This window comes from Manacus vitellinus, unplaced genomic scaffold (assembly GCF_001715985.3).
Source record: "Manacus vitellinus isolate BGI_N305 unplaced genomic scaffold, ASM171598v3 scaffold_6_pilon, whole genome shotgun sequence".
NCBI classification, from domain to species: Eukaryota; Metazoa; Chordata; class Aves; order Passeriformes; family Pipridae; genus Manacus; species Manacus vitellinus.
This window is the reverse complement of record NW_021940750.1, coordinates 5,333,248-5,356,380: the sequence shown is the minus strand read 5'-3', so window position 1 is coordinate 5,356,380 and position 23,133 is coordinate 5,333,248. Positions and strand designations below refer to the sequence as shown.

General features: G+C 41.7%; 1 protein-coding gene across 3 annotated transcripts in view; it reads right to left on the bottom strand.

Moving 5' to 3' along the window:
• Window positions 1-23,133, bottom strand: part of MAPKBP1 (mitogen-activated protein kinase binding protein 1) — a 101,286-nt gene that overhangs the window by 19,758 nt on the left and 58,395 nt on the right. For 2 of the 3 annotated variants that reach the window (XM_018082658.2, XM_018082660.2), the window contains exons 6-20: window positions 22,565-22,702; window positions 21,759-21,941; window positions 21,136-21,153; window positions 20,454-20,614; window positions 18,091-18,280; window positions 16,938-17,084; window positions 16,226-16,410; window positions 16,015-16,106; window positions 15,534-15,659; window positions 13,745-13,815; window positions 13,173-13,294; window positions 12,200-12,275; window positions 9,548-9,659; window positions 8,912-8,975; window positions 5,757-5,882 (exon numbers count right to left, since the gene is read on the bottom strand). In XM_018082658.2, the coding sequence (XP_017938147.1) occupies window positions 5,757-5,882; window positions 8,912-8,975; window positions 9,548-9,659; window positions 12,200-12,275; window positions 13,173-13,294; window positions 13,745-13,815; window positions 15,534-15,659; window positions 16,015-16,106; window positions 16,226-16,410; window positions 16,938-17,084; window positions 18,091-18,280; window positions 20,454-20,614; window positions 21,136-21,153; window positions 21,759-21,941; window positions 22,565-22,702 (1,811 nt within the window). The remainder of the gene's footprint in view (window positions 1-5,756; window positions 5,883-8,911; window positions 8,976-9,547; window positions 9,660-12,199; window positions 12,276-13,172; window positions 13,295-13,744; window positions 13,816-15,533; window positions 15,660-16,014; window positions 16,107-16,225; window positions 16,411-16,937; window positions 17,085-18,090; window positions 18,281-20,453; window positions 20,615-21,135; window positions 21,154-21,758; window positions 21,942-22,564; window positions 22,703-23,133) is intronic. The other variant, XM_018082659.2, reaches the window with a different exon arrangement.

Sequence of the window (23,133 nt, the reverse complement as noted above, 5' to 3'; positions counted from 1 at the left end):
AATAATTGAAGAAAGAAGAATCCCCAACAAATACATCTGAGTAGTACCCACTCCATAGCCTTGAGCTAGAGTGCCAAACTCATCATTAGTGACATTTATAGGATATCACTGGTGAGTGTTGAGTGGCAAGCATTATTCATGAAACGAAAATAGGTCATCCACCAAATACAGAGCAGTCTGGCAAGGGACCATTCTCCTGCAGCTTACAGATAGCAGGTAGTATTGAAACATGGTAAGAAGCAGTTAAGATATTTTAATCTTTTCTCTTCCTGTGTAGTGGCAGAACATTAATTTCCATTTTATTAGGAGCGCCTGAGCAACAACTGCCCAACCATTTCAGATGAGCTTTGAGGTGTTCGGCAAGAAGAAGAGTGAAACTGATTGTAGCCTACAGAGTTCTCAAGTGAAACAGTTTCTTATTGGTCATCCTCATCTACTTTTGACATTTGTCAGTCTCTCTCTTTTCTACTGTCTCCTCATGTGCCCAGCTTATCACCCTCAGATTCTTGTGTCTAAGCAGGTGAATCCCAACAAAGTCCAAGCCCCAGAGTATGTTTGAGGTTATGTCATGTTTCATCCTATGACATATTAATGTGATAGGCAATATTAACTTTGTATCGGTAACTTCAATTACATCCTTCTGCTTGTTTTCATCATGGTTGTTTGAAGAGTTTATTGAGACAGAAGGGTTAGATTATTAGACATTGTAACATCTAACTGGTTGAATATCTCACTATAATGAGGCTATATGGCAAGGTAAGATTATGTGTTTGCTAAACTCCTTTGTGTACTGTCATCGGTGTAAACGGAGAAGGGAGGATTGCTATCCATGTGTATTATGTTACGAATAGAAAGACGGCCCCTGTCCATCAGACTGTGACTGACAAAATTAGTAAGAGGAGAAAAGGTATGTTCCAGTATTCTTAAAGTAGTAGAGTAATAGAATGTAAAACATATTTTGGAAGTCAGATGGGTGGGTTTTTTATACCTCACAGGAAGTGATAAACAAATTACGAAGTCACATGTGTTTGATACAAATGTAAGATTATCTTGCATTATCCCAGCAAAAATTCATACCCCTCTTCCACATTCTCCTTTTTACAACTCAAGTATGCTTTTCAAACTCAGTCCTTTAACTTGAAGGGAGATGACTGAATGGGATTTTCAGAAGGACCTTAGGCCCACTAACTTGAAACTGAGATATTCCTGAAATGAAACCTAGATTTCCAAGGTCTTGAGTGTTTTAACTGTTGTTCTTGTCAAAATCAGTTTCTCAATTCAGACTTCACTACTTTCTCCTTTCTTTCCTTGCCTTCCCGTTTGTACTTGGATTTTCTCCTAAGTCCCTCTTGCACACATCTCCTCAATACTCTTCCGCAGTTCTTTTTCATGCTTAGATGGGAGTCAGAGTAATGTACAGTGAGTTTTCAAGCACTGGAGCTGTTTCCAAATAAGCACCACGAGGGAGCATTTTGAAAACGATAGAGTAAGACTTCTAGGTTTTGCTGAATTCCCACTGAGAGCAGGTTCAGCCAAATCCCAAAGCATCATTATACCAGAATGAATGTTTCACAGTAGCTATTCCAGAATAGCATGTACAGTCATGTCCAATTCTCATTAAATGACTCACTTAAAGTAAGTTTTAATTGTCCTTGCTCATCTTCTTCTTTGCTAAGGAACTAACCTGTTCTAGTATCATAGAATCATTAAGGTTGGAAAAGACCTCCAAGATCATCAAGTCCAACTTTTGACTGAATACCACCATGCCCACTAAATCATATCATGAAGTGTCACGTCTAATCATTTTTTTAACACTTCCAGGGATGGTGACTCCACCATTTCCCTGGGGATCCTGTTCCAATGCTTAACCACTCTTTCAGTGAAGAAATTTTTCCTAATATCCAACATGAACTTCCCTTGGCACAACCTGAGGCAATTTCCCCTTGTCCTACCACTAGTTTCCTGAGAGAATAGGCAAACTCCCACCTTGCTACAACCTGAATCTTTTTCTGTACAGGTCAGCAGAGCCAGTTGCCCTTCAGCTCCTAGTTTTTGAAGGGTCGGACAGTACGGGGTCAATGGCAGGGAAGAACCTTCAGTTAGAAAGTCTTCAGGACATATATAAAGATTCACAAGTGCCACATGTCCTTATGGAATTCTAGTATTAAGACATCTGATAACAGGCACTCTGTATTCTTTTGTATGACCTGAATCGAACCCTGTTTTCTTTTCTTAAAACAAAACAGAGCAGACAAGAATGGCAACTATCCATTTAAAGAGGTATGTTTTCAGCACTCCCACTCTAATCTTGTGCTACTTAAATCCTCAGCTTTAGGGACATATTTATGAAACTGTAACATCCTATGTGGTAGGTATCCCTAGCAGGTTGTGTCCCCTTGCTTCCCCCTCAAATGCCTAAGGGTTTTAAAAAGAAAGTTACTCTGCTTTTCCCCACAGAAAGATCACAATGCTGCTGACTTCAGAGTTTCCCTGGTGTTATAATTGCAGTAGTTCATCGCAGACTCAAGCACCATTTCTGATATGGCATCAAAAGCCACTCTGAGCCCTGGAAACAACACAGCTTTCCTGGACTCACTGAGAATCTGATAAGGAGTTCTTCTTTCCAAATATATCTGACAGCACACAGTACTTCTTCAGCATATATATATAATTTTTAGGCAATTCAATGTGGATAACATTTTCATCTCCTGCTATTCATAGTAGAGCTTCAAGAAAAGCAACAGAAATGTGATTTTTAAAATTAATGTAAAAAATATAAATGCTCAGTTGAAACATGACTATAAACCCTGCAAATATTCCATAGTAAAATCAATTTAAAACTTCCAAAAATTTGAGACAAGCTTTTTTAAACTATAAATGCATACTTGGATCAAATTCAAAACCCTATTAAATGGCCTTTACATGATTCCTTTATTGAAAATATAAAAGCCTTAAACCAAAACATACCATCAATATCAGCTGAGTATAAGTTCTATTATCCTCAACTATACTCCTCATGTTCAGAAAAAAGCACACATCTGCAATTACCACAACTAGAGGCAGAACTGAAAGGCTCTCAGGTGCACTGTGGAGAACTGTGAGTCATACAGGTCTGATCAGCTCCAAGATAATACAATGCCCCATAAAGGTGAGTCAGAGATATCATTCAGAGGAGAAACATTAGTCTCTCTAAAAGTTTTTGGAGGGACTGAAAATGCTGGGACTGTTCAGTTCAGAGAGGAGGTTGGATGAAGAGAGGTTATGATAAAGGTTTACAAAACCATGAGCACTACTGATAGCTGGATGCAGAACAATAGTTCACCAAAGTTCACAATATTCAGAAGCAAAGGGCTTTCAACAAAACTAGTAGGATGTGTTTTAACAGAGACAAAAAAGTCCCTCTTTCCACAGAGAGCAGTGAACTCCTGGAACTTGTCACAAAAGAAGGCTGCAGAGACAGACCGTATTACAAAATTCAAAAAGAATTCATACAAACTCAGTGGACAATGGGCCAAATACTAAAGGGAACAGGTAGAGGTGTTCCTCCTAACATCCCTGAGATAACAATTGAGCATGAAGCCAATAGACCACAAAGGTTCATACAGCAAGGCTCACGCAGTGTCTCACTAAATAGCATCTTGCATTGCCACTGTCACAGGCAGAATACTGGGCTTCATGGAGCACTGGTTTGACCCAAAAAGGTATCTTCTGTGTATTTACACTCCCAGTGTTACTCACCTGGGTCAATTCCTGCCCTGACGGTTGCAACTGGACAAACAACACTGTCTTGATTTGGAAATCTTCAGCTCCCACTGCCTCATCAGATCAGTTTTGTTACCCCAATCTTATTTTGTTTATTCATCCTGTACATACACTCATAGAACTAGCAGAATATGTTACATCCCCCACCAAATTCTAGTAATCTTGTTCTAGAGAAAATCTTGTAGCAAAATGACTTATTACCAGGCAGGGAGCTTTCCCATACTACTGTCAGTCTTTTGAGACAACAACTTTATACCACAAGTCACAACTCAACTCTCTACTGCAACCTACACAGACAGACTTTGGAAACACAACCAGAACAGATACAGGGCACCTAGAAAACCAATCTTACTCAAGTTCACTAGTTTTCCTTCTCCCACCTCAATAATGCTGGTCCAATAGGCTCTTCTTCCATCTTTAGTCCCAGTCCAAAATGCTCGGGAGTTATGTCTTTGCTGATCTCCAGTGACCACAGCGGTCGATCAAAACTGAAAACAAGCTTTCAAAGCTGACAAGTAGATTCCAGGCTTGCAAAGAGGTTACCAAACAAGTTTAATAAACTTGTGGGCTTGGCGTGGCACTAGCACCGCCCTTCAGTAAGCATCTGCGATGGAAATAAGTATCACCTCACGTGGAAGAGGACTGGGATTATCTGCCACGGGCTGAGCCTTGGTAGAGTGAGGCTGCAGCTGCTGGAATAATGGAGAGACTGCTATAAAAAGCACATTGCTTGATAGACGCAGAATTTTGGCTAGAAAAAAAGGCTTCCTGAGTTTTCCCAGTATCATTACTGAAAACACTTATTAGACAAGACTCATTTCAAGAATGAGGAGATTAAGGCTTTCCAAAACAAAACTATGCAGACAGACTTGTTTCAACATTGCTTGCTCCCAAAAGGAGTGGGGAGGTCCTCGTGACACTCAACAACCAGTGTGGTAAATCCTCCAGTGCTTTGGTACTTTCATATCCAGTACTCAATTTGTAGTCATTTGGAGGAGGAAACTTGTGGAACATAGGAACAAAAAAAATTAAAAAAGAAAAAACAAACAAACAAAAACCAAACAACCAAACAAAACCAACAAAAAACCAAAACACACCTGTGTTTATTCTTTTTTCCCCACTATGATCTCATATCAGCTTGGTCAGGACTCTCTTCTGCACTGTTTACAGTCAAACTAGTCTCAGCTACTTACAAACTACAGAGAAACTGAATACATTACACTAATAATCAAAAATCCCCTGTCACTCTTGTTCTGTTTAAAAACAGAAGCAACACTTTTTAAAGAAAGGTCACCAGATAAATTTAGATCTATTCAGCTTGTAGGCGGTAGGACTTTGTTTTTAGATATGTTGTTTACCAAGCAAAAAATAGTAATATGATATAGCTGCCAAGAGCTTTTCCCATTTAAATTATTTTTATATTTATTATTTATATTATAATTATTTTAGGTGAGTTTTTTCAAAGTCTCCAGAAAACAGTTAACAACTGTTAACAACAAACAGTACAATTGTAAGGACTCTTTCAGAATTATGATCAACATAGCAAACTCGTACAGCTCACAGGTATACTTCACTACTGACACCACAGAAAAGAGCCTTTAAATTGCATTCATCTTAGATTCAAAGAACTTTATTCATGAAGGATCACAGCTTCCTTGGTGGGATGCCATGTACCATCCTCAGTATTCCTAGGTGAACTGCTTATTCAAGTTTCTAACCATATCATTAAACTAAATTAAGACAGAAGAGGCATTGTATATACATTTCAATCAGTGAAGCACACTAAATAAGTCTGTCTGGAAGATCACAGTCTGATTTCTATATCCAAAGAAGAAGGGCACAAAACCCATGGCAAATCCATCAGAAGTATAAGAGAACTTTTGGAAGACACTATCAGTGAAGACAGCAGAAACCTCACAGTTGAATCCCAGTGCCACACTGTTCACATCCCATGCTAAAAAGCCAGCCACCTCTTCTCAGTCTGCTCTGCTCACCTCATGAGTCCAGTTGCCTTGTGAGGAGGAGACTTCTCTGCCTGCTTCCCTCTCTGTTTCATGTCAGACAGTCGCTGCCGCATGTTGATGGTCATCTCTGAGCTCAGACGCCAGATGAAGATACAGCTGAAAGAGGGAAAGGTGAGGTTGGGATCAAGTCTTGGTTTAGTTTATTGACACTAATTCCCTCTGCAGACACAAACAAGAGCCCTTCTGTCTGTGGCAGGGAGATACATGCAGAAACAGAAACTCAATCCCATCCCAAGCCTCATGACAAAAACCTGCCTGGCAAAGACTCCCTGTGGGCAAGAGCAACTGCAGAGGTATTTGCACGGACTCATCTCTGATCCTATACCTTTATTTGACTATCTGATCAGTTGCTGAAGGAAATGCCATAACAGGTCCCTCTGCAGTCAGAAGGATAAGTGGAGCCTACAGATGTCCCTTGCATCCTCTAACTGTGGCTAAGCTGCAGCATCTGATTGCAACTACCCCCACGGGCAAGGCCTTATTAATGCCCACCATCCTATAGAGTCTCCATAGTGTAACTGTTATGTGGCAGTACTTTTTGCAGTCCAGGTGCTCCTACTACTTTACTTGGACTCCCTCCAGAGCACTTCTGAGGAATTTATATGGCCATTAGCTAAGTTGATTAGAGCACAGTGCTAATAACACCAAGGTCATGGATCCAATCCCCATATGGACCATTCACTTAAGATCTGGACTTGATAATCCTTGTGGGTCCCTTCCAACTCAGAATATTCTGTGAAATTTAATTTAATTTGGTCAATGGATTTGAAAGCATTTAAGAAAGGGAAACAGTGTGGTCTCATTTCATTAATTTCTTCAGAAATTCAGCTTTTAAAAAAAATATATTCCTCATCACATTAGAGAATCCTGTATCTCTTCTTCAGCTACTAGAAAGTAAAATAACCAGCACTGCCTTTGAAATTTAACCTCAGTGCTAACTAATTCTTTTCATCTCAGCCATCTTTCCTGTCTAGCTGGGTGTACTTACACTGATGTACAAACAGAGCTGGTGCTTTTGCTATCACTTATAAAATCCTGCACTCTACTTTGAATCCAAGGAGGATTTAATCCACTTCTTCAAGACCCATCATTGCCTCCATACGCGTGGGTATACTCCAATTCACGGAAGATTTTTCAATTAGTGACTTTTTCTTCTTTCTTGATAGTCCATAAAAATTAATTTGCTTTGCCATTTTGAACCATGACCACAAAATTTGGTCTCCCTCATATGAGGTAAATGTCAAATGGTCCGGGATCCTAAATGCCTGAATCTTCTCTATATTTTATCTCTCATGAGGAGACACTTCAAAAGGTGTCAAGTTCCATATCACACAAAAAGAAAACATAAACCCCTTTTTGCAGCCCGTGAAGATTTTAACAAAAAATTAAAAACTCCCTTCTTGCCCTCAGTGCCACACTTTAGTAGCATCCCTCCCAGCTACTGAAATCACATAGACGCTTCCCATTGACAGGGAACACACTGTCATCCTCCCACCTAAGCTTTTCATCCAGGAGAAAGGGGTGAGGCACTGTGTCTGGGAACTATGGCAACACAGGGCAAGCAGCTGCTTCCCCTCAAGCAACACCTCTCGTGAAGTAACAGCCGTTAATCTGCGGCTGATAAACTACCGAAAAGGAGGAAACAAAATTCCGAAAGCAAATCTGGCTTGTTCATTTATCCCACTCCCACAGCTATCCAACCTAGAGATAAACAGCAAACAACATGAACTTGTGAATACATTGGCATTCAACACAAACTCTAAAAAAACATGTTCCCACCTACCCCTTTTGCTGGGGTTTGCAGTGGGGGGGGACGTTTTGGTTCGGCTTTTTTCTTACCTTGCAGTACTTTTCTCTACATGAGTCTCACAGTCCTTGTGCCCTTTCTCATCTCAGCTTTTCCTTCTATTCTCAGTTTTATTCTTTGCACATGCTGCCGTGTGTGAACAGACTATTTTCCCTGTTCTCCTTTGAAAAACATGCTTTCTCATCTCTTTAAGCAAAGCTCCTCGTGAATTTTTTTCTCATTTCTCATCCACCTCCTCCACACCCTTAGTGAAGAAAATTACCTTTTTGCTCATGAAAACATCAACAAGGGGATGCTGCACTAAATCACAAGGATCACTGGGGACTTCCAACCTTCCATGTTTCTGGAATTTTTTGGAAGTCCACAACAAAAAGACTCTCTCTCCAGCAATTTTTTCCCTAACCTATTTACACACGTGAAAGGTAAAGATGAAAACTAAATTATTTATTTTTTTACTGAAAGACAGAAATAACCAAGGGATGAGATTTAAGATGATATATTGTATGTTTTGTAACAACTTACCCTCCAAAACTCTCTTTCCAATTCAGTTGTGTTTTATTAGTAAAAAAAGAAAAAGAGAGAAAATCTGGGTTGCTCTGGACTTGCAATAGCACTCCAGGAACCATCTTTCTCAAAGGAAACATTTTATTCGGTTCAGGTGATTTAAACATTCATTGATTCCAGAAATAGTGGGTCCACTCCCCCCTACAATCATCATATTAGGCATATATTCTCCTTTTCCCCTTGGGCTCAGTCTGGTGATTACTCAAGCTTTTAGTGAACTGATTTAGTCCACTAAATCAGCAGAAAACTTATCTGGGGAGAGTGACCTAAATCAGCTGAATGAGGGGCCAACTGCATCACTGCTGACTGAGGGGAGTGGCAAAGAGGACTCTACAGACAGGATCAAAAAGTGGGGACAAGCCTGTCCCTTTTGGTGCTAGACAGGCACTTTCACCTGGTGAAACTTGCAGGAGTACTGCAAGAAAAAGTTTTGGCACCACTGGTAAAAATAGCACAAGCTGCCTTACATTACAAACCTGAAGGCTGGTCAGGAAAGTGGCCATATCTCTGTCTCCTTTCCAGCAGCAAATACCACTTACACTCAGAAAAGTGAAGTACTTCACTGTGTGTCTCATTCCATGGAAGGATAATATAAGCTCTGTGAACTTTACCAACAGCACATATTTAGGGTTCAGAAAGTTCCAAGGTTTATTTGGAATGCATAAAACATCCTTCATTAAAAAAAATAAAAATCTACTCTCCTTAAATCCAGTGTGAAATGAGCAGATATCATAAACAAGCAAACACCTCTTACCTGTCACCAGAAACAGAGATCAGATGTTTGCAGTCATTACTGAATTTCATCCCGGTTACAATCTCTGTGTAAAATAAACCAAAAGAAAAAAAAAATCTTACCTGAATTATTCCAATGGACAGAAGAGATCATTAGCCAAATAGCCTATCTGTACTCAGTAATTCAAATTCTGATTAAAGCCAACACACTTCACAGATCAACATGCCCCAATTACCATAACCATTTAACCAAGAATCTAGGCTTGACGTGGAAAGGGCATCCCATGGCAAAATATACTTGAAGACTGAATTTTCTTTTTGCCTATGATAGAATAGTTCCTGCAAGGTATGAGCTGAGGTTATGTCATAATGAAACTCAACATACTCTGAAAAAACACAGATTACTTTATAGCCTAATAGAAAAACTGCGTAAACAAATACATGGCTTGACAAGTGTGTGTGCTTGTGTGCAAAATGCAAAAGTTGAAATTGCAATGAAATAAGCTATTACAAGTAATTCTAGCTACAACCTACTCAAAAATACAAATCAGGTAAACTTTAGTGGTGAGAAACCTTCAGAATCTTTGATTAGTATCAGACCCTAATTATATAGTCATCAGCAGAAAAAAATGCAATTGCAGAAGTTAATGTGCCTTACCTGAATGTCCATACATGGTTGCAACACACTCGCCAGAATAGAAATCAAAGATAGACAGGTTCTTGTCAGAACAACTGGTTGCAATATAAAGACCAGAGGGATCCGTTTGCACCTGGTGTAGGAGACAAGAGGAATGCAAAGACCTGGGGAGAAAGTACCTTCAAACCACATGAAAATGGTCCAGAATACCAAAGACAGTCAGAGTAGTTAACAGAATAAAATGCAAGTAGCTCCCACAGGACTCCAATTGAATACTAGACTATCCAGCATCCCAGGACAAATCTCCAATCTGACTAAACTTTTAAGACTACCTCCAACCTAATCAGAGGCTACAGACACTTGCATTAAATGCCTTCATGACTGTGAAAACATCACCACCAATGGACAGACTTATACCTCTCCTACCTTCTTTTAACCACTGAGGTCTTATTTTCTTCTATGTTAAGATCAAAACAAAATCATAAGAAACCCCAAACACACCCCAAAACATCCCTCCTCCAGCCACAAGAAAAAAAATCAGAGCTGACAGAGTTAAGTGAAATTTAAAAGATTCCAGTCTTGAGGAAGAAATCAAAAAAGAACTAAACACTGCCAAGAAACGGTCTTTGACAATGATACCATCAAATCTTCGGCACTTGCAACTCCCACTTTTGGACTAGTTTGTTGTTTGTTTTTTCATATGCATCCATTGGTTGCTTTACCTCAGATCAAATATAAAATCCCCTCCAAATGCCTTACCAGGTCTAAAGCTGCGCTATACAGCAAATACAGCTACTGTCACCAAATGTCCTGCTCTGTTCTTTACAGAATTTTAAGGAACTGAGAGTGAAAATGTCTGGTTTTTAAGGGAAACATGGTACTTAAAGAACGGTTTTTGGTTTGGTGAGTTGTTGGGGTTTTTTCTTTAATTTTTATTTTGTTGCTGTATCTTTTGCTTCCAGTGTCACTGTTTGGGTTCTACTCATTAAACTGCAATGTATATTATGATCTCAGAAAAACAGGCCAAAAAAATTTAAATTCCAGAGATAACCATAATCCCCTTGGTTACATAACTGTCTTAAAAATGAGCAAAGCAACATTAAAAAATAATTGAGATTCCCCATTTGAGGTACACATAAAAAAAAAAAAAAACAACACAAAAACCTTAAAGGTTGTTAAAAACAAAAAAATCCAGCTACCAGCCCATTTCATGGTTTCCGGTCTAAGAAAGACATAATCAAGCACCTAAGTTTATCAGCGATGAAGTGTAGCATCAATTTTTCATTTTCATTACTCTGACTAATAAAAAACCTTGTAGGAAAAGAGAAAGAGAACTTATCTTTTCTCTGTAAAACAGAAGATAAGACACTGAACAAAATTATTTTCCCCTTCCTTTTTGCCCAGTTATTGATACCCATCAATTTCAGCTGGAAAGGAACTACAATAATCACTTATTCCTGCCTGACTAATTCAGGGTTGACCAAACTAAAGCTTGTTATTAAGGGCAGTGACCAAGTGCATCTTCAACACTGACAGCTTGGGGCCTCGACCAACTCTCTTAGGAAACCTGGTCCAGTATTTGACCAAACTCTCGGTGAAGAAATGCTTCCTAATGTCCAGTCTAAACCTCCCCCGGTGCAGCTTTGAACCATTCCCACATGTCCTGTCACTGGATCCCAGGGAGAAGATATCAGCACCTCCCTCTCCACATCCTCTCCTCATCCTCATCCTGAGGTCATCCCTCAGCTCCTTCCTCTCCAAACTAGAGAAGCCCAAAGTCCTCAGCTGCCCCTCATAGGACATTCCTTCCAGTCCCTAATAATAATACTGCTGACCTGTTCAGCTGAACAGAAGTATTTGGTTTAAAAAGTATGAAAAAAGTGAGGGGAAAAAAAAAAAAGAAGCAGTTTGTTTGGCAATTTAACTTGAGAGATATTCTGGTTGTGTAAATTGATTCCTCCTTTGAAGACAAGAATGCGATTCTTCCACATCCCAGTGTGCTGACATCACTCTTAACTCTGGATCTTGAACACACCTGATTTACCAGGGTAAGCCTGGACAGTGGCAGAAGCAGGCATGCTACCCTACCCCAAGGTCTGGATGCACTCAGCAGGTGGAAAATATGAACAGACTCTCTCTAAGCAGTTACCAGGCTTGTTCAGTACTCTAAGATGCATGCTTTTCAGGTCAGATGCCATTTAATTTCATCAACTCAGAGTTTCACTTGTATTTGCCCTCTGAAAACCACTTCACAAACACTGATCAGCAAGCATCTCCACCTTAAAAATCCTAACAAAAACAGTCAAGAAATCCAGAATGAGCTCTCTGGAGCAGAAAGTAAAGGATTAAATTAAATGGATTATCTCCTGACAGATTCTGGTGCAGTTCTACTTGTTTTTACATCATGGGCCAGTGACTTACTGCAGAAACAGGACAGAGAGAAAAATCATACATCATCTTCAGGATTTATTGACTCTTTTCCTGTTTTAGGCTGATGGAATCCAAATTACCAGCCATTAAGGATGGAGATAGGAGGAAGCAGCAGCAGGGCAAAGGACAAAGTATGGAGCAAGCAAAAAAAAATACTGTGTTCAGATTCATTTCCTTGTCCCTCAGTTGCATTCACAAAAGCTGAAAAAAATAAAAAAAGGAAGAAAAAGGAAAACAGCTTACTTTGATAAGAGTGCCATCTTCACCTTGGGATCCCTTGTAAAGCTTCTTCTGCTTCCCACTGCTTATGTTGAAAACCCTGAGGGGATGCCAGAAGATAAAATGGTTCAGTTTGCCCAGGTGCTCTTCTGGGGCTCTTTGTCACCAGGATCCTTTTCTATCTCTGTTCCTCATTCCACATAAAATACATGAAACAGGGCCACAGGAAGTGGGGAAATGATCTCCATGAAGTATAACCATCAATCATTTAAATGGTTCAAGAAACAACCTCAAAAGTAATGTAGAGGCAGATTATCTGAATTAAACTTGAGGTTTTATTATCAAGCCTCAGTCCTTCCTGAAGTAAAAGTACCTGTGGCAGCTCCATACTAAAGGAAAGGATTAAGAGAGCAAGACACTTTATTTAGAATACTAAACCAGTAGTGATATTTAGCTATGACCAAAACTCACAACATCTCATCCAGCTGCAACAGCAGAAGACACAAAACTACAGAGAAACTCCTTTGCTTACAAGCAAGACAGATTGGAGAAATGGATAAAAAGGAAGCAGAGAATGGACTCCACTTGTTCAAAGACAGTAACACCTAGTTCAGTTTTAGATTCCCACAGTCCCAGCTATTCCACAGGACCTCACAGCTTCTCACTAGACATATCTTCAAAACCAAAAACTACCGCAGTGCAGAGGTTCTTGCCCCAAAGCTCAATGATGTGCCAAGAAAGGCACACTTGCTCTCCCACTAGAAGAGCTTTGCTCTGCAGAGCAACCCAATGAGAAGCCAAGAGTCCCAAGGGCATTTGCACATATCCACAGCTTTTTATCAGTGAGGGGATAGGGAGAGTTCAACCTCATAGTGTGAGGTGAGGCCTCAGATCTGTCTGAAAACGCTGTATTAAAGAACCTAGAGGAACAATGATGAAAATGGGGCCGCCTCATTGAAGATTGCAAACATATTTTCAAGATGAGAAGTAAACTAACCTGATGTTACGATCCTGGCATCCAATAGCTGCATATTTCCAGCTGGGGTCCACATCCATATCATAGAGAGTGGTCTTCCTAACAATGTGATGTGTTCGGGTAAACTGAACCCCTTCTCCTGTCTAAACATGTGGGCAAAGACCGTGTCACAATCAAAGAGTTAACCCTTTATTAAACACAAATAATACAGATGAGTCTTCTTACACAGCCAGCCCAAAACAACCCTTCCCAGGGAGCTGCTGGGAGCAGCTGGGATTGGAGGCACAATGAACTCCTCCCTCCAGCCCACACTCTTTCACCACTCCTCACAATAGCTCTGGCAGCAAAAGAAAAGCAGATATCCTAACTGCTCTCTACTTTGCATCTTGCTGTGAAAGGTTAGGCCAGAACTAGCTGCATACTTCACAGAAGTAGTTCTCCAAATGTAATCTCTTGTATCGAGTCAGTGGGAGACAACTGAGACTGCAATAGCAACAAGCTCATAAAGAAACTCGGATATCATTCTCTGAAGTAGCTCCTTTGTGCAGAGATTATTAATTAAAAGCACACAGAAAAAGCTGTGATAAGGTTACCTTCTGCGCAGTGCGGAAATAGATGCTCTTGTCTGCCCCACAGCTTATCATTCGCACTTTCCCATCATTGGCTGGAACAAAAAAGCAGAAGACAAAAGATAAACACAGATTCAAGGTGGAGGAAATGTTTTAATTCATACCACTCCTCATGTATTCTAGTACTAATTAGCTAAGCCTGACTGCTCTGTAAGCAGCAAAACAGAAACCCTGTCTCAGGGACAGCATTTGTTGTTAATGCTCAGAGTGCATGTGGCCCTAATACAGCTTTATAGAACAGATTAGGATGTAATTCTGTCTTCTCCCTCCCCAGTATGCTCATGTGCTGACTCTCTCTGTGCCACAGCATTCCATGGCAATATGGCACATTCACACTTGGTATGAGCTGAAAACAGGCAACAGGCACTTTTCAGACCTCAGAGTTGGTCACTTGTTTCTTGCCACCCTTTCTTACAGCAGGGTCAGGCTTTCCTTCTTCCCTTAGCAATCTTCTGTAACCAATCTGCTCCTTCAGCAAAGGAACACCTGATACAACTCAAAGTAATGAAAACTAATCCAATATCACACAGGCCCTTGAACTGCACCCATTTAAAGCACGCCTGCACCTGGCTCACAGACCAGCACAAAGGCCAGGCCTTAAGCCCAGTTCCCTCATCTACTGGGAGATCATCTAGCTGCATTCAAGGCCAGCTCACTGATAAGACAGACTTGTTAGAGAAACTTTTGCTGGCCTTGAAGCTCCTCAAGGAAAAAAAAAAAACTTGAAAAAGCCACACGGTGGCTCTGGGGGGCCTCTGCTATGAAGCTTCAGCGAGGTCCCTTCACTCTGGAGCTATTTTCAAGCTAAGGTTCTCATCCTTGAGCCCCAGCTGAGCTATACTGCAGCACCATTGCAACCACACCTGGGCCTGGACACATATGCCACTGATCCGAATCCTGACCCTGACCCACAGACTCAGATTCCTGATTTGAATTCAAACCTGCCTTGCTGCCAAGGGCTTGTGATGCTACGCTTGTCTCGCAGGTGCTGAACTGTGGCTGACCCTGACCACTGTCTTCAGACTGATCCAGACCTTGCACTGCTGACCTGTCTTATTACCGTGGATTTGTCTGGTGATCTGGACTACTAGGTGGATCTAGCTGGACTTGATCTGTTCCACCCCGTTCAGGTAATGTGGGACCATCCCACTGCCAGTGAGGTTACTACCTTTACCTGCCTTCCTGGCTACCAGCTTGGCCTGACAGAGCAGCCAACCCTTGCTATTCCTGACAACAGCACAGTACAGCACACTGGTGTCTGACCATCAGTGGTAACTGAGTGCTGGGGATGCAACATGCTCTATTACCACAAATGCAAAGTCTTACACTGGTTTGCAATGACAACTTTACTTGTGACTAGCTAATCCTGAAACTTTTTTTTTGCTAGTTTGGGGAATTTTTTGGACAACTGTTTCACAGTTCTTCTCACTAAGAACAACATTTAGCCATCTGACATCAGTTAAAGGGAGTAAATCATTACAGAAAAACAGCTTTCCAAAGAAATGTTGAGGACAGCAATCAGGAAAGGTTTTTTGAGTGGGGAGGAGGGAGAGAAGAAGAAAAAAAAGGAAAAGAAGGCAACTATCATGACATATCACCTTCTGTTAGGACTGCAGCTACAAAAGATGGCATAAAAAAACCAGCTGCAGCTCCAAATTGGCCTAGCCCAGTATTTAAGTAGCTAAAATTACTGCCACAATGGAACAACAGCAGTGCTCAAATCCAGCTCTGGAGGGAGGCCATGATTCTCTACCTGCAAACTTCACTGCAGTGATGGAAGAAGAATGTTCATCCAGGGTCTGCTGCAGGCTATAGTCCTTCCCAGCATCCAAGACATGAATCAGTCTATCCCGACTGGCTGAGGCCAAGAGCTTTAAACCTGTCATAAAGTTAAAAAGAGTGCATGACCATTTTCAAAAGAGCTTCTCAAGTCATCTTAGGGACAAAGCATTATAATGTAGCAAACTGCATGGAAGGACACAAAGGAACACCCCCGGATTTCACACTACAATAATAAACAGAACAAGTTTCAATCTCACCTTACCATAGTCCAAGGAAAAGTATGAGAAAGAAGCCTTTTTGTAAAGTCTGGCTCTACTGGCCCAACTCTGCAAGCCTGCTCCAAAATCCAGGAGTAGCTCACTACTGAAAATTCTAAAATACCATGGCTGGACATTCTGACTTGCTCAATACTATATTCATACACAAAAAGGAAGAAGCTCTATTGCATTTACCTGTGTCGGGTTTGGAGTATTCCAGACACAGGATCTCGGAGTCATGGGCTTCCACTTTCAGCATTTCTTTCAGAGACTGCAACTCATATATCCTAAGACACAACATGACTCATTTCAGTATGTTTAATAAAATTAGCAAGACAGCAAGACCTGGTTTTGATTCTCATGCCTGGCCAGTTTGCAATCTGCATAAGAAGCTTTATGGGATTACCTGAGAGTGCCTATCCTGTCTCCTGAGGCCAGGTGCTCCCCACTGGGACTCACACAGACAGTGCGTATCCCCACCTTCGTATCCATCACTTGTGCATCAGCTTTCTCCGCACTTCCTGCTGAGTTGTAATCAGTGTCCAGAAGTACCTGAGTGTTGTCATCTACATAGATAATTTTCATCAAGTCCTGGGGACACAACACACCCAGAAATATTTAATAGTTACAAAATATGAAAGCAAAGCATCTGCCTTAGAAACTGGGCTCCCGGCCAACCTATGCACTTCATTGGCAATAATGCTGTAATTGCTAGGAACAAGCACTAAGCCTCTTCATACTGTGGGATGAAAGTTTCAAAACTGTGTCTCACGATGACCCTTTGTAAGATTACCCTTCAAGCTAGAAATTAGCAGCATCTCCTGCACTACAGACAAACTCTGGGATTAGTGATTACAGCATATTAGGGCACACAGCATATGGCCCTCATGTTTATGAAAACAGCAACAGACCCCAGCTCTATTTCAGACAAACTGCCTTTCTACCCAATACTCCATGTTTCTTTGGGTTCATACATTTAATCAGACTTGTGCTCAGTTTACAGAGAAGCTTGTGTTGACTTAGAGATCCAAAGAAGTTTGGGCCTTAACCTGGGTATACCTGTGCATGAGGAAGACCAACCCCAAGGGCAAAGAGGTGATCAAAACCTAGGATCTTACATTGCTGAGGATGTTGCGGTGCAGGGCTGTGCCGTGGATGTTGGAGCTTTCAGTGTTCCACAGACGAATGGTGTTGTCAGAGGAGCAGGTGATGAAAGAGCCAGGAGGGAGGCATGGCTGGTTGTTGTCCTTCACCTCTGGATACATCTAAGGGCAAGTAAAATCAAACCCTTAATGAGATTGCCTGGCACCTGGCATCCTAGACAGGAGTAGCAAGTTTCAAAACAAAATGAGACAAAAGGGCTGTCCTCTCTGTTTTGTAAAGGTGAAAGCCAGACAGTTCTAATGAAAACCTGTTTGCAGACCAGAGCTTCACATTCACTTCAAACAAACATTCACTGAGCCTCCCTGAACATAGAAAATTTCCTTAAGAACTTAGCAACAAGCCAGCATCCTTTGTTTCTAATAGTTCAAAGTTAGTTCAAAAGAGTGCCTCAAAGACCATACAAAAATGACCATGCAACAACCACCTCACAACTTGCATCCACTACCGTTGATTTATAATTCAGAAGGAAATGGTGAGGTGCAATTAATAAATAATAATAGAGTCCTCAATCACTTCCCTCTTTCCTGACCACTGTTGAACATATTTCAACATATTAACAACTACATTGTTTCCTATACCTCCTTTCCTTCCCTCTGTTCCTCTGAGGGAAAGGCAACTAAACAGACTGGAAGATGACAGCCACTTGAGAGGCTACTTCCACATGTTCTGGTAAATAGGTGAAGAAGGAGCAGACTTCAGATCTTAGCACCTGTTTCATTCTTTTGACTTTGGAGCACTTGCTCATCATAGACCTCAAATAATTTTTTTTGAGGTCAGCAATGACCTCTTGTGCATTTTCTAAAAGGAACCCTTGTATTCAGCTTTGTCCAGTTCTGCTCCCTCTCCCACCTCTCACATTTTAACGGTGAAATAATTTTTTCCCAGTAGCACACTGCCTCTCATGCTTTTGGTCAGCCATTGCAATGCAGCAAAAGAACTGTTCCTGGCTCCAACTCAGGCCACGTAGGAACCACACTAACCACAGGAGAAAATTTGAGTCAATTCTTTCTCTCTGCAATAAGTGGTTGCATTCAAATTTGGCAGTTCCTCAGATGACTTCCTCAGCTGCAACTCACAATCTGACACTTTTGCTTGTAGACAACATACCTCAATGTTCCACACACAGGAGGAGTGGTACAAAGCAGAGTACACCTTGCCCACTTTCTTCGGGTCTTTGACATCCCACACATAGAGGCTGTGGTCGTTGTATACACAGGAAAGCCACTGGTTGGTGGGGTCAAATGTCAAGGCGATCGTGTCTGGATACTTCGCATCAGCTATACCAGAGAAAAGACGGCTGCATGAAGAGAGAAAAACAGCCTGGTTAACTTGTGCTCTCTAGGAGTCAGGGCAAGGAGGTGAAGCATGAGAGCTCAGATTATCCACAGGATGCTGGTGAAGTGAACAATACACTGTGGCATACATAGGTAGAGAGAGTAGTTGGCTGGGAAGACCTGTCTCTTGAACAACCAGAGTCCCAAAAGAAGCCTCAAAGTCCCATGGCAAAAGTTATACTCCTTGCCATATAACTCAGAGTCCCACCACAAACAGGTGACTGACTTCTGAAGAAGAAGGACCAAACAGGATGTTTGATCATCACTTACCACTGCATAACCAGGTGGCAAAATTAAAATCCAAGTCAAATAATCTCAAAACAAAGGGGAGGATCATCTTCTGGTGGGTACTATATTTTGTTTACTCATAGCAAGAATTGCTCTCACCAAGAAGAATAAGTACTGCACTCAAAAGGAGCACATCAGCACAAGGAACAATGAAATGGTTCATTTCAGTGGCCACTTGTCTGACCTGCCTTCCTTCCACCCCTGTCCCACACACAGACCAGCATGGTGCTGCTTGCAGCAACTTGTGAGATGGGCAACTGCATATGGGTACTGTCTTTACTAGATAAGCAAGCCGTCTGTTGCTAACTTAAAAAGGAATTCTGCATAATAAGTAAACATGTCTTTGTCCCAGTGTGGCCCAAGATCACACCATGTGAACCCTGCATCTCCTCTACAGGGGTGCTCTGTTCAGTTCTGCTGCCATGCATGTAAAGGAACTGCTCTGTTGACCTCAGGTGAACTCAGCCATCCCACAGTGCTGCTAATGATATTGAACAAGGTAATTATAGCCAGAGTGCCAGGGTGTTGAGAGCAGGTAATTTAAAAGGACTGGTGGAGCCAAAGTGCACATAGCTCATGAGACAACTGGAACCCTGCTTCTTCACTTGGAAAGGTTTGAGAGTTGGAAGAGTACAGCCCAGATTCTACTGAAAAATCAGGTCATTGATACAGTTGTGGGCAGTTGAAGGCAGGCAACCAGCATCCCACAGAGAAGCTCCGGCATGCATGGGAATAAAAGGAGTCCTGTGTTTTCGAGCTTCTTTAGAAGTAATAAATTAATTTTTAAATGTTGTTAAGATTGTAATCAGTGCTACGAATACATATTTAACATTTATGAATATTTCTGCTTGACTGATGCATGAGAGTAGCAGAGAGTATTTTTAAAGGGTCCATGTATACAATTGCTTGACTTTAGCACTATTAGAAACTGTTTACATTTTAAATTGAGAGAGTTCTTTTTTCAACTCCTTTACTGGAACATCATTATCTCCCACTTAATTTTCTGGAGGAAGATTGTACAGGGTGCTGTTTGACTCTTTACCTAAAGCTCCAAAGAAAAGTTGAGAGTACATATGTGTAGACATGGAGACTACAGATATCCAGTGGAATAATGGCTGGTGAATTCATGCCATTTTTAGATTTCTTTCCCCACTAGTGACAGAAATTAAAGAAAGTGACTGGGAAAGCCTCCAACCAGGATTGGCAAACAGCAACACATGAAGGGTTTTCTCTATCATAAGCCTCTGCAAGCTGGCAGACAGAACCGTATAGAAATCATATTACCCACCTCAGAAGGTAAGAAATAGAAAACCAAGACAGAATATACTGGAACAAGGTAGGAAAACAATAAAACAGAATGCACAAGGTTGCAGGAGAAGAAAGACTACAGACAATAGTAGATTTAGGTCTTTAGGCTGCAAGGGAGCCTTTGAAAAAGTGCCCCATGAGAGCCTGGGCATCTCTTAACAAGATCATTATATTGCTATGAAGGAGAGTCTTCATCCCTTATCAGTGATAAGCAAAGGATGTCCCATGGTACAGGAGCAACTGAAGTGTGCCACAGCATCCTGTGCCCTCTGCCTGCTTGCTTACAGCAACCACTGTCAAAAGGCCACCAAATCCAAGCAATTCCAGGGACATGAGAAGCAAGATACTCTGTATAGTCCAGCAACCAGCTTTGGGCTGTAGCCCAGTCACACATGGCAAGGCTGCAACAGCTCAGAGAGATCTCCAACAGGCTGCCAATTTTAATCCATAAAAAGAGCACACTCCAGATGGCAAAGGTCTGGGGAACAGTTCTAACTCCTACAAGCCTCCCTTGCTCCATTCCACCTTTCTCCACCATACCTGGCCTCAGTCACACTCGCGATGTCTGTTCCCAGAAAGTGTGGCTTCGGCAGTGTGGTGACAAAGTGAAGGTTCAGAGGGTTAAAAATCCGCACGGTGCCATCAGCGCAGCCACAGAAGATGTAGTCATGATTCACAGAGATGCAGTTTGCCACAGTGGTCTGAGGAGGACACAGCACACAAGAATGAGCAACGTGCTCACATGTCAAAGGTCACCAGATACACGATAGGGTGAACAGCAAATTGACAGACAAAGGAGTCATGGTCAGAAAAGTTGTAGTGAAGTCGAGCCCTGGGAGTAAGGAAAAGCCTAAAAATCCATTTTTCCTTTCTGAAGAACTTCTCAGCGAAGGTCCATTGCAGATTCCAAGCGATTAAAAAAAAAAGCCTAGTTCCTCTGCCACCCACTGTGACAGGAGGTCAGCAGAGCTACACAGTTGGTCCAGCTAAGTCCTACTCTGAACACTGCTTTTCTTCCTGTGACATTCAACACCACTGGCAGGCAAGCAGCACCTCACCTGTACTAGCACACCAACACATTACCTGTCACAAGGGGATAAGAAAAGAAAAAAATGGATTTTCTTCCCCTCCCTTTAGGATTTGTACAAATGGCAGAATGTGGTACAAAATGGAGTGTGGTGAAAAGGGAATGAGTTCAATGCAAAAAGTTTTTTCAACTTACTGTGAAGCTGTCTGTATTCTGAGCGAGAGTGAAAGGCAGATTTTAGAGAGGAAAGGAAAGAAAAGAAGAGGCATTTCATTTGAGTGAAAGTGTGGAATTTTCCCTTGATTTTAATACACTGGATCCTTTCAGGTGGGCATGTTACATTCAGTTGAAAGGAAAATAAGCACGATCAAATTCTTAACTATGGGCCAACCTGGTGGTTTAGAATAGCCAAACCAACTAGTACATTCAGAACCTGCATTTGAGATGCACAAGCCAAGTAAGACACTGCAGAGTGTTCTGATAGAAATCAGAATCCTCCTAAAACTACTTCTCCAGGCCCAGCCAGGAGGGACCATGCAGGGGTTGCCAAAGCCAAATAAGGACACTGCTTTGCCAGAAGAGCAGTAGCTGTAATGCTGAAGTCTGCAAATGAAAGAGCCTCAATGATTAATAAAATCCCTTTGCCAAGAAGCAATACTATTTTTGCCTGGCCTTCCAGAGTAAATCACAGAGTAGCAGAGGCCCAATTACTTTCACTGCTGGTTGTCAGCTTGCGGTCCGAGTGCCCTTATTATTTGTTGTTCCTGCTCTGCTTCAGCAGGCACAAACACTGCAGAATAGGAGGATGTAAAACTCACCCTCAGCTCCACCCACTTGTCTAGCAGCCTTTTTTCATTGAATTCACAGAGCAAGCCTGAGGATGTGATACAGAAGGTGCTTTCAGCTTTTTTGCCCCTTCCACAAGCCACGTCCGCAAAGAAGTTGTTCCTCAGTTCTCCAAGCAATCCTGAGCGACCTAGCAAGGGGACTGTGGCATTGACCTACCAATAGAAAACAGTTTGTTAGAAATAGAGCAAGGCACTTCAGGTAGACAGTAATTTTTTAGAACATCAAGCCTTGAGTGCTGAAGTAACTCAAAAAAGAACTGCCAACAGCCTACAAAGAGAGGTTTTACTTGCTGTTCATGTTTACAGCTGTTCATGAGCACACAAAGATCATCATAGGAGGATTCTGTCCCCCAGAGAAAAACAGAACAGTTAAAAGTTTAAACACTTTAGTTGACACTTCAAAATGACACTCACAACCTTTTGAGACGCTCACATCAATTGTCATACAGCTCTCCCCACCTCTGTGTTCCAAGGAGTTAAAATGATTGCAGCTCTTCTCTAATTTATTTGTCCTTCAGTATATGTGACTACAAAAGAACAAGTATGCTGCTATGCAACTCCAGGAGCAATGCCCCTACCTTAGTGCAGGATAAGATAAGCTTTTAGTGCTATCAGCCCATGGAGAGACTGAGACTTGAGAGCCAGGGTGGAGGGCTATTCTTGAATCCTAGCAAAATCAAAGAGTTCCCACTTCCCACAGCTCACTGGGGAAAATCTATCCCGCTCTAAGATGGAAATGCCTGTTCACAGCTCAGCCTTGATGCACTTCCTCTCACCTTGGAGGTCTTGCTGTCATCCAGGTACCAGAACTTGATATGTCGATTTCCAGCAGTGACAAAGTAACTGCAGTCCTCTGAGAATGACACAGCTGTCACTTTACTTGAGACTTTGTTGGCTGCCACTACGATGTTTTTCTGGAAATATAATTGTTTAGATTGATTAATTTCTTTACTCAGAAACAAAGGAAACTAATTTCAATTACAGGCACATATGCAGTACAAGCATTGCAGCAGGGAAAAGATGAGGCCCAAACTATTCCCCAATCACCTCTGAATATGACCTCCCCAGCATTAGCTGGAAACATTGATTTGGCAGACAGTACAATTCACTTTACATTCGATTCCACTTCCACGGGATCCAGAACAAATCAGCAGGCACTAGTGCCTGCAGGAACTTGCTGTCTGAGCCATAACAAACATGCTGGTTTCACAATCACCAGGAGCCAAGAGCAAAGCCATTTCCTTTCCTAAACAGCAAATACATATGTAGGCCAGCACAAGAAGGAGCTCTGCCAGCCCCCAGGCAGCAATGAGGGCAAGGCACTCAAGATGGGGAACAGGTATTT